Source organism: Dacryopinax primogenitus (assembly GCF_000292625.1).
Source record: "Dacryopinax primogenitus strain DJM-731 SS1 chromosome Unknown DACRYscaffold_3, whole genome shotgun sequence".
NCBI classification, from domain to species: Eukaryota; Fungi; Basidiomycota; class Dacrymycetes; order Dacrymycetales; family Dacrymycetaceae; genus Dacryopinax; species Dacryopinax primogenitus.
In genome coordinates this window covers 611,918-621,565 of record NW_024467200.1, presented here as the reverse complement: position 1 = coordinate 621,565, position 9,648 = coordinate 611,918, and the positions used below count along the sequence as shown (strand labels likewise).

Genomic DNA, 9,648 nt, shown 5'->3' with positions numbered 1-9,648 from the left:
GGAGGAATAAATATAAGGCCTACTCTGCCTGGGGACTGTCTCTTCAGACTTGGTCTCTTAGGATCATCCACAGGTACCTATACTGTAGATAGGTCTTAGTCATCAGGTCTACTCCACTTCCTTGTTGCCTGCTTAGACTCTTGGCACTCTTAGGTGAGCAGACTTAGTCAGCCTGTGTTGCCCTAACAGCATGTCGATACCTGCACCTACAGGTACTGTACAGTACCTGCTTACATAAGCTAGGGACCAGATGGATAGTGCAAACTTTTCAGTCTGGACTAATGCATCTTGTTTACTGCCATTACCTGCCTACAGAAACATGTCCCAGATGCACAAATAATGTCTCTTGCCTGAAGCATCTCTGCCAATAATATCAATGGATGTGCAGGAGGCATTTGGGGGAGTATGATAATGAACCTATAGGTCCATATTGAAATATGAAAGTCATCTTTCTAACCTTCCCCTTCTCAAACATAAGGTAGTTGAAGCTCTGCTTTACAATGTCCCTCATACTGTGCATGCTCAGTCAGAAGTGGAATGGTGCCAGAAGGAGAGAAGACAACACAACACAGTGTCCAGCCACATGTTTTGTTTGTTCATGCACTGGCTTCATCACTGGACATGGAATAGGGTCTGCTATATAGGACCCTTAGTGCTTATAAATATAATTCAAGCACTTCAGGGGTGGTTTCTCTAAAAGGGCTTAAATGAAGCACTTTTGGATCTGCCCCAGAAGTGCTTTTTTTTAGCTCCATTTGATGCCTTTCCTAATGAGGAGTTTTGGGCCTCAATTAAGCACCCAGAGCACTTGCACAGCCACTAAGGGTCTAACAAGGCACATCAAGCCCAATTTGTCTAAGTCTGTCACTATCACCTTCGCCTCATCTGCCTCTCTCATGTCTACCACCACCTCCTCTCCCTTCCTCTACCACTCCTCCCCTTGTGCTGTGATGTCCCTTCAAGCAACTGTTTCCCTTCCTTCCCTTTGCTGTCCTCCACTTGGAGGACAGCAAATGTGACACCTACACCTGCTGAGAATGACCTATCAGGTGCATATATGCTGTGGTTTAATCAGAGTGTTGCTAGTATGGGACTGGGTGAAGTTCTATGAGGATTTCAAGGAGCTTTGGAGAGGCAGATGAATGCAAATGTGTTGTCTATTACAAGACATCCCCTAGCATTTGTTTGAATTCCCAGCCTAATTGTCTTAGAAGGAGTTCAAGTGCTTTTAAAAATGCTTTTTTGTATTATTATTATTTTTAATAAATTTTGTTAACTATCTATAATATTTACTAATGGGCTGAAATGTTCAATAAAATGCTTTTAAACAGCACCTCTTACCCATGAAACATGGGGTTGCATATCAACCCCAACATAGCACCCTGTGTGCTTGATTGACGGACCTCAGGGGCTAGTCCGGGGTGCTTCGAAGAAGCACTTTTCAATGTTGCAGTGCATCTTTGGTAAAGTATCATATTCCTCTCCGTCTGATGTAGTATCCAGCAGGACAGTGCCTTGCTCCACGATGATCTGGAGTGTCCCGAGCTGTTTAATGGAGAGCTCGCAATTCAAAGCGATTTGCTCGTTGTCTGATAAACTCAGAATCAGCTAACATTTCACTTAAGTCAGAAAGATAAACCTGTGAGATTGATCTTTCCGAACGCATAAAGCTGAACTTCTTCAGCAGAGATTGGAATTCCGATGTCGGCAAAATGCCCCTGATTTGGTTTGATCATCGTCTCCCAAGCATCGCAGCCATCGAGGAAGAGGGACCAGTTGGTTGCGCGATTTTTCTTGTAATCTTTGTAGTGAATGACAAAGTTCTGGTGTCTCGCTCAAAGAAGTCCTTTAGGGGTGGACGAATTGGGAAGGCACATACCTCGGGCTCCTTTGATGGAATCCAGCATCGAATCTCCTTCTCCTTCTCCCTCACATCGACCGCGTTTTTTTTCTCCCACCTCGACCCATGCTTCGTAATTTCCGAGGCGAGGCATTCTGGGACGAGCGACAATGAGCTAAAGATGATTGAGGTACTGGAGAAGGAAGGACTGACGCGCATGGGCACGATCACGCGACGCGTCGTGGCACAAACTTCTAGATGTAATGACTCATGATTGGTGATATGAACAATATACGAGAGAGACATGTAAATAGGAGAAAGGAAGTCTTTGAACTACAAGTCTATGGATCATCATGAAAATACATAGGAACGCTATCATAGTAATCGGGCGTATATGGGCGAGCTATATGCGCCCAGTTTGCAGGTGAGATCGTTACCAGAGGAACACCGTCAAATGATGAATATGGCGTCTATGAACTATGCCTGCATGACCTTGATTCTGCATATATCTTGCTAGGTTGCTCCACGCTCACGCTGGTAGACCGTTATTGATCGTCAAGCGCTGTTTCTTCTGAAGCTTCTGAAGCTTCGTCAGAAGGGACATTCAACCGAATGTATGTGGCAGACCTTCAAAGGCTGAACGTTTCGATCTGCGGATTCAGCGCGCTTATGATCCGATCGGTTGCCTTTCTATCTTCGTCTTTCTCATCATCGCCATCCTCATATTGTCGCGCCTTCCCCTTCACGGATATAACATGTCTCAAACTGAGGCTCCCGACTGCCAGTAAGCCCTTCATACTTCTATTCGAGGAAACGGATTTCTCAGCTACGTTTAGTCAGTTTCACTTTCTTGCAGGTAGGCTGATCACTCACTATGTATATAGCCCCGAGAGATCAACTGTGCTTGAAATAAAAGTCATTATTGAGGCTCTAGCATACTAATACATACTCGGCTTACTCACTTTTAGTACGATAGAAAAATATGAAATAGACGGGTGGAACTCTGGCGGCCTCATCGAACAGGAGGTAGTCATGTTCATCATCAAGGACCATATGGCCCGCCCTAGTACCTTTGTCAGGGGGGGCACAATGAATTAGGACAAATGGCCGTACACCACACGATGATCCACCTTCAGCTTGGTCGCTTTGAGTATGGGAAGCTCGGCGTCTTCATCACGGAGGGTGAAGCCCTTGTGCCTTTCGGGCTCCTTGTCAATCCATTTCCCATTCTTTTATGACAAGACTAATGGTCCCCAGCATATTCAGCTTCTTCGGATCTTGGAGGCACTTGAATTCATCATCTGCTGGGAATGAGCATTTGAATACATGTTTGATTATGTGATGGTGCATACCTGTAAACTCTATTTTCCCAAAACGATACTCCGCATATCCGCCCTCGTTGTTGTCAAATCCCATCGATGCAACAGTGTTGGCTTCTGGATCGAATAGTCGCGAGTCTGCATGCTCTCCGTCTACATAGACCTTGCCACGGCCTGAGCGTAACCCCAGATGATCAGTCCATCTGACAGCAAAGGTCTGAGGTATCCGCGCACAAGACATAAGCAAAGGTCAGGTCCCAAGTATATGTATGCGTACCTTTCCAGCTTTGGATGGGATCCAGCATGTCACGGCCAAGGTGTTCTTCCTCTTCATGGTGTTAATGTGATATTCGGGGAGCGCCTTCCCGTCCATTAGAATGCGAGCTTCGTATCCGGAGAGGGGAACCATTTCAGAGGAAGATCAAGAGGAACGGCTGGGAAGGGGTGTCGTGGGGCAGATGTATGCAAAGGCGCGCAGCTCAAGTCCGTTCAGTTAATAAGGCGCGGAGTCATGACATGTGACACGCGTCTCGAAGACGGCGAAGGTTCTGGATCTTCGCGCCTTAGCACATAATCTCTCCCAACCAACAGCATAGACACTCACAGTAATTTTTCAGAAAATAAGGTCACAGATCCCGCCCGTGAAAAGAAAAGCCACCAACAATGGGATCCCAGCTATTGATTGGCGAATTGGTACGTCTCCACCCGCATATATGCAGCCAACATGAGGTGGAATTGGCCCCGGATACGATAACCCCACTCTCCGTGTCACATCAGGTTCTTCACTCTAAATAGGCGTTTGTGGTTCACGAGGGCTGTCATATACTGTGTTGACATACGCCGACTCTGACGAGACAGAGTCCGCCCTTGTCTTCTCAAGGAAAGACCTATCGCAGTGCCTGTCAAAGATTCTCAGTTTCGGCGGGATCATAGCAGTACTGAGCTACAAAAGAAGCGCTCACTTCATTTTACAGTCTCCGGGCATTTCGTTCTCTCTCATCGCGCCGGCATAGACGTGCTTAGCATGGACTGATGAGTGGCTTTGGCCTGCATCCTGATCGCGTGGACCATGAAGATAGTGCTTTTTGGAAGCAACACTGTATAATTGAATCTGTCAAATACCCGCAAGAAACGTAAAGTGGGACTCTACTTGCCGTGTTGCGTGATTGTGATAACAAACTCTTCCTTGGGTGACTGTGCTGGCACGATGACCCTGTTGCCAAGAGAACAATCGTGACAAATGCGTATCACGATTACAGCATTGTGTGAAAGCCATGCTCTATGAGCTTTCTGATTGAGTGGTACTGATTCTGTCGATCCAGGATTCAGAAATGGCAGAGTAATGCAGATCGGAACAATAGCAAAAAAGCGACAGGTATAAGCATATGGAAACAACCATTCATGTTGCATAGTTCTTTGGTTACTTTCTGGTAATGGTTGAGATCAAATCAAAACACATCCAAATATTCTGACGAACCTGCACAAACGACACTTCTGGACTCGAGCTGCTCAGGAGAGTCGGCGAAGAAAAGGGCACAGGCAGGTTCACATCAATGCTTCGATTCCGGAAAAAATTCAAGCCACCCTCCCTGCTACCAACAAGCACCATTTCAGGTGCCTCGCGGATTGCTTGTTATGAATGACAAGGGCTAGATATATAGTCAACACGTGGGCCATTTTCGAGCGGACAACATGTACTCACTCGAGTCTTCTCCAGACACTAACCCAGAGCAGACCCTTTATCTTCCTTCATGCGCATCTCAAGTGTACTCCTTTTCAAACGTCCCCATGAAGATGCCCGTATCTTTTGTCGTCGTCGATGCGGTCCAGGGCCGGAGGTCGTAGGCCACTGTGCGTACATGGTCGCCAGAGATCAAAGACCAAGGAGCGCGACGCGACGCGACGCGTCAGAGAGTTTATCGAGACCTTTAGATTCAGATCATAGTGCACACGTGTGTCGTGTGTCTTGCTGAATAGGCCTCGATTAGGTTAGGAGGGTGGCACATAGATCGCGGGTGGTTTCGATGACCGTTGTCAGTACTGGGACAGGTTGCTTCGACAGACATGTTATACAGTCCAGAAAGATTTGAAGCAGAAGATGGTTCCAATTCAAGAATCTATATATTGAGATAACCCACCGAAGCCCGTATATATATCCAGCATGGGCAGCTACCGGTTGTTTTGAGGGACTGAACGAAACTAGTGGTGCCTTTGCATGTGAAACGAACCCCGCACTGAATGAAATCACATGCTTCGGAATTATTTTATTTAGCGACCATGGGGCGACTTGCATATACTGCCGATCGCCTTGGCTGTTCAGTCACTGTCCTCTTCCTCACCTCTTTTCTATCACAGCAGCATCCTTCACTTGGCTAGTACTTCATCTGAAAACAATACTTCTTGTAGACCAGTCCGCTCCCAGGACAACGAACGATGTCGACCTCTCGATCCAGCTCACGTTCAAGCTCTGCCACTGTGGCTAGTGAACCGCTCCGTACCTTACGAAACCTGTATCCACAGGCTGCTCGAGCCTTTCTGAATCGATCACCGTCGGTACCCATGTACCTCGAAAAGGCATTTGTCCTTCTCTCACCAGTCGACGAACATGATTCTGCAAGAGAAGGTGCCGCATTGGTGCAACAGAGGATCAAGTGGGATGTGCTGAGGTTGACGTGGGAAGCGAACGTATATCCTCTCACGGGAGCATCGAATGGAATCACAGTTGGAAAAGGCAAAGGCAAGGAGAAGGAGAATGGACATGCAATGTCGAATGGGAATGGGATGCCCCAACCTAATGGGGAGATGGACCTGCTTGCTCTCCCGCCTGCTGTTCTTCTTCCTGCGATCCATGCTCGATCTCTGGTTCTCTTCACACCTCCAGCACACAAGGCATCCTCGCTCCATCTTCCCTCCGAAGTCATCCTTGCGCTCACTCTCTTTGCTGTCAAGCTCGGGATGTATTCAGTGGCGCGGGACTGGGTCGAGCTGTGGTGGCTTGTTAGAGGATCAGCAGATGTCGATGACGACGACGAGATCAAAGGGAGAAGAAAGATTAGGGAATCTATGGTGCTCAGAGTCTTCCCGGGGATGAAGGACTGGGAAAGCGCACATACCTGGGCGACGGGTGAACTGGAAGGAGTTGTGCAGGAGGTGACTTGGTTTCTGTTCGTGTATGCGCATGTGCTTACTATGATTTGACAGGAACTTCTCACATCCTTGGATACACTCAAAGTACAGGCAGCTCAAGAAGAATTGACACAGTCGCGTCTTGCGGCATCTGCCTACGGTACTTCCCGCATCTCCTTACCTCCCAGCCCCGCTCCTACCTCATCCCGCGGCACGCCTGCACGTTCGCCATCACGAACTCCACCACCCCGGCCATCTTCACCAGCATCTTCCAGTTCATCCACTGCAACACACAGCACGCATACAGCAACGCCTGCTACCCCTCGGCCAGCTCGAGCCGGTCTTACGCTTACGCCAACTGGCACCGTTCGCGGATCCCTTCAGCCATCAGACACGAACACGGTGGTTCCTTTACCTTTGTCTGCTCCCCCTATCCCCCAGGCTACACCGCGGCCTCCGAATCTGTATCAGGTACTCCTGAAGCAAATGAAGCAGAGCTTCTCCTCAGTCGGTTGGTTATTCGTTGTCTTGATTCCACTCTTGGCCCTTGTGCTCCGACTTAGAGCGACTCGTACTCGAGCTCGAAGATCTGTGGCAACGGGCGGTCCGAACGTTGCTAGAGGTGCCATGCAATGGCTTTGGAAGGCGGTCGTCGATGCGGTTGACATGGCTGGGCGTGGTCTGGTGTAGCGTGGCCACGACGGTGATCAGATCACAATATTTTTGGACTTCTGACGTTCCCCTGCCGTCACCTACCTCGCTTCTGTCATTTTCTTGTATCTCTTACGCTGTGTTCCGTCTTTTTCATAGACGAGAAACCAAATGAACCTGGTTTATCCAATCTCCCGCCTTCTTTGATGTACCTGTGGAACCTGTCTATGCGTCCTTCTGATGGCTCGGATCAAACTACAAAAGCGGCCTGAATGCCGACCAGCGGCTCCAGCTTCTCTCATCCAGTATCTCCGCCTGTTGAAGTTCATCCACATGGTGCATCTCAACGGATCACGTCTATAAAGCCACGCACTCTCAATGGATTATACGCCTACGCATGCTCCACAGGCGCGACTAAATTGACGGTGATATTTGTTCCTGCTTGCGTGTCTAACAGTCTATAGATCTTCACCATTTTCGGCGGTGTTAACCGCCAACCACTTTGCTCCCATGCAGTGATACGAAATATATAAATGCATCCTCCAAAGGATGGCCTATTGCCAGTCCCTCCGAACCGCTGTCTTTCTCTCACCTCATTCGTTCGACATCAACGATGACTCGCATTCTTGCGGTGATCCTTGCAGCCTGTTTGGGCCTCCACACCGTTGCGGTTCCTGGTAAGCTACTCTTATCTCCATCAGCTTGAATCGCCTGTTGACAACTCTCTTCTTCTAGTTGCAGCTCCCGTTGCCGATATCATTGTTAGGGTCGACTCCCAGATCAATGCTCGGTGAGCAGCAGCACGCTCCATCTGACGGGAAATACTGAGTCTTTCGCGAAATATTAGTGCAGGTGCAAAGCTCCTTCCATCTGGATTGAACTCATCACGTCGCAGCTTCAGCGGGGCTCTATCAGGTGTCGAGATACAGAGAATATTATGGTGCTCGCATCAGCATATTAAACCGTTACCAAGGAGCGGAAACGCACAAGTCAGCCTTAATCACCAAATCATCTCTTGGCGGTGGTTTAGGCGGTCGCTCACCCAGCCCGTCAATAGGAGGCGCGACCGGTAACGGGTGTCGAGCCACTCCTTGACGTCCGCTGATAACCGAGCTACCCCTTGATAGTTTCTTACAGTCCAGAGCGACTATCCGTCCTTCCCGATGGAAGGAAACATGACACAGAAAGGGTACTCCATGAATCGATGGACATGTTGGCCGCGAAACTTGGATGTACAACGTCGTTCCAGAGGCATAACATAGGTGAAGGCGTCATAATACAAGTCTTGAACTGTAAGGTATCTGCGGCGTGTACTAGGCAAGCCAGCAAACGCTTCCATGTACCGAGTCCTAGAGCGGCAAGTTGATCCTGAGTGTCGAGACTGAGGTCTCCATTGCTGGTTGATGACATGGTCAGCATCTTCACTTTCCGCGTGAATGACATTCTACGCACAAATGGAAAAGTGTCATGTCCGACCACAGATTCATTTGGGAATCAATAAGCATCCAAACTGGTTCATTGTCGCTTTAACAAGGGGCCGTGCCATCTGAACGGCTCCCGTGGACTGCGGCGTTCGGCAAACACCAGAAGAACATATCCATGGTTTCCTCCCGACACAGCGTACGGGATTACATCGCAATTGCCTGTTTCTCATTGTTGATACATCAATGGTGGATTCTCTGTCTTGCTTGAGTTGATCGGAAACTCACGTTGTTTCGTCCTTGACGAGGCTGGAGGCTCAGTCAATCACAACTAAAAACAGCTTCGTTATACGGAGCAATCACACTTACAGATACCAATGGTCAGTGTGGAGGAATGGCCATAGTCGTGCAGGCGGAACTGGGGGAAGAGGCACGCATGGGCAAGACGCGCCTTGAGCTTGCACCTGTATGTCACGCGTCAAGGGTAAATTGCTTCAAAAAGTCGCGCCTAATATGTAGTCCAACCACCTGTGTGATAAAGTCATCAAGGAAGTGAGAAAGCAATGCTTGTTGAGGTCCAGAAAAGCAGCGAGGAAGCGTCATTAAGAAGAGAGTTGGCGAAGAGGGTGGTGGAGACAAGGGTGGAAGTACGTAGAACAGGGCAAAATGCTTCAACGCCTTTGTGGCGTAGCGGTAAGATGCCGCTGGGTTACTACATCGTGAACCCCCAAAGACGTTCTGGACAAGGTCCTGAGATTGAATCCCTTCTGTGGCTCTGAAACGAGATTAATCTATTGCTCTGGCAACTAAGAACTATTTTTTCATTCAATTTTGCTTCAAATTACGTTTTATGGACAAAAGAAGTACCAACGTTTTGTAATTTGATTGAAAAGATTCCAATCATAAAGAAATATTTTGCCTCATACATGCACTTTCTGTGCAGTCTTGGTGAGTGAGGAGGACTGAGACTTGTCTCGAAGCCAAATCGAGAAACTCCGGGGATCCATCTTGTCAACGCAAGTGTAGTATGCAGAGGATACCATCGTTTCAGCCCTCCTTACATAGTTACAGTAGGGATTACATTCAGAAGAGAAGAGGAAACCAAAAGTGTAATCCAATGCTACTTCCAAGGAGAGAGAAAGGCTCCACTCTGAAACTGAAATCATCTCTCCCTTAGTTTGTCACAGAGTGTATCCAAAACAAACTCATGTACGATAAATCCCGTCTTCTAGACGTCTTGATCTGAGGAATTGAGTTCAGTGAAGTTGTTGTTGATGACCGAAGAGGTTGT

The 9,648-nt window shown here is 48.1% G+C and overlaps 4 protein-coding genes across 4 annotated transcripts; 2 read left to right on the top strand and 2 right to left on the bottom strand.

The window, feature by feature from the left end:
- Positions 1 to 2,469: 2,469 nt before the first annotated feature.
- DACRYDRAFT_13921 (uncharacterized protein) lies at positions 2,470 to 3,568 on the bottom strand (the record flags this gene model as incomplete). Its single annotated transcript, XM_040771007.1, has 5 exons — positions 2,470 to 2,666; positions 2,714 to 2,743; positions 2,803 to 2,910; positions 3,193 to 3,376; positions 3,437 to 3,568. 5 exons carry the CDS (start codon positions 3,566 to 3,568, stop codon positions 2,470 to 2,472), a joined length of 651 nt encoding a protein of 216 aa, XP_040631662.1.
- A 2,024-nt stretch (positions 3,569 to 5,592) lies between these two features.
- Positions 5,593 to 7,092, top strand: DACRYDRAFT_114096 (uncharacterized protein; the record flags this gene model as incomplete). The annotated part of the gene is made up of 2 exons (XM_040769757.1): positions 5,593 to 6,309; positions 6,361 to 7,092. 2 exons carry the CDS (start codon positions 5,593 to 5,595, stop codon positions 6,973 to 6,975), a joined length of 1,332 nt encoding a protein of 443 aa, XP_040631661.1. The 3' UTR covers positions 6,976 to 7,092.
- Positions 7,093 to 7,549: 457 nt separating this feature from the next.
- Positions 7,550 to 7,897, top strand: DACRYDRAFT_104640 (uncharacterized protein; the record flags this gene model as incomplete). Its single annotated transcript, XM_040767962.1, has 3 exons — positions 7,550 to 7,613; positions 7,672 to 7,726; positions 7,789 to 7,897. The coding sequence occupies 3 exons, from the start codon at positions 7,550 to 7,552 to the stop codon at positions 7,895 to 7,897; spliced, it is 228 nt and encodes a 75-aa protein (XP_040631660.1).
- Positions 7,898 to 8,015: 118 nt separating this feature from the next.
- DACRYDRAFT_20394 (uncharacterized protein) lies at positions 8,016 to 8,857 on the bottom strand. The gene is made up of 4 exons (XM_040771921.1): positions 8,727 to 8,857; positions 8,646 to 8,666; positions 8,389 to 8,579; positions 8,016 to 8,332 (listed from the first exon to the last, which is right to left on the bottom strand). The coding sequence occupies exons 3-4, from the start codon at positions 8,421 to 8,423 to the stop codon at positions 8,068 to 8,070; spliced, it is 300 nt and encodes a 99-aa protein (XP_040631659.1). The 5' UTR covers positions 8,424 to 8,579; positions 8,646 to 8,666; positions 8,727 to 8,857; the 3' UTR covers positions 8,016 to 8,067.
- Positions 8,858 to 9,648: the final 791 nt, after the last annotated feature.

Bases quoted from the DNA above. Each gene is read 5' to 3' on its own strand.
- DACRYDRAFT_20394 (XM_040771921.1), bottom strand. From the start codon at position 8,423: ATGAATCTGTGGTCGGACATGACACTTTTCCATTT. The intron at 8,333-8,388 runs GTGCGTAGAATG...GTCATCAACCAG, and splicing joins GACATGACACTTTTCCATTT to CAATGGAGACCTCAGTCTCG.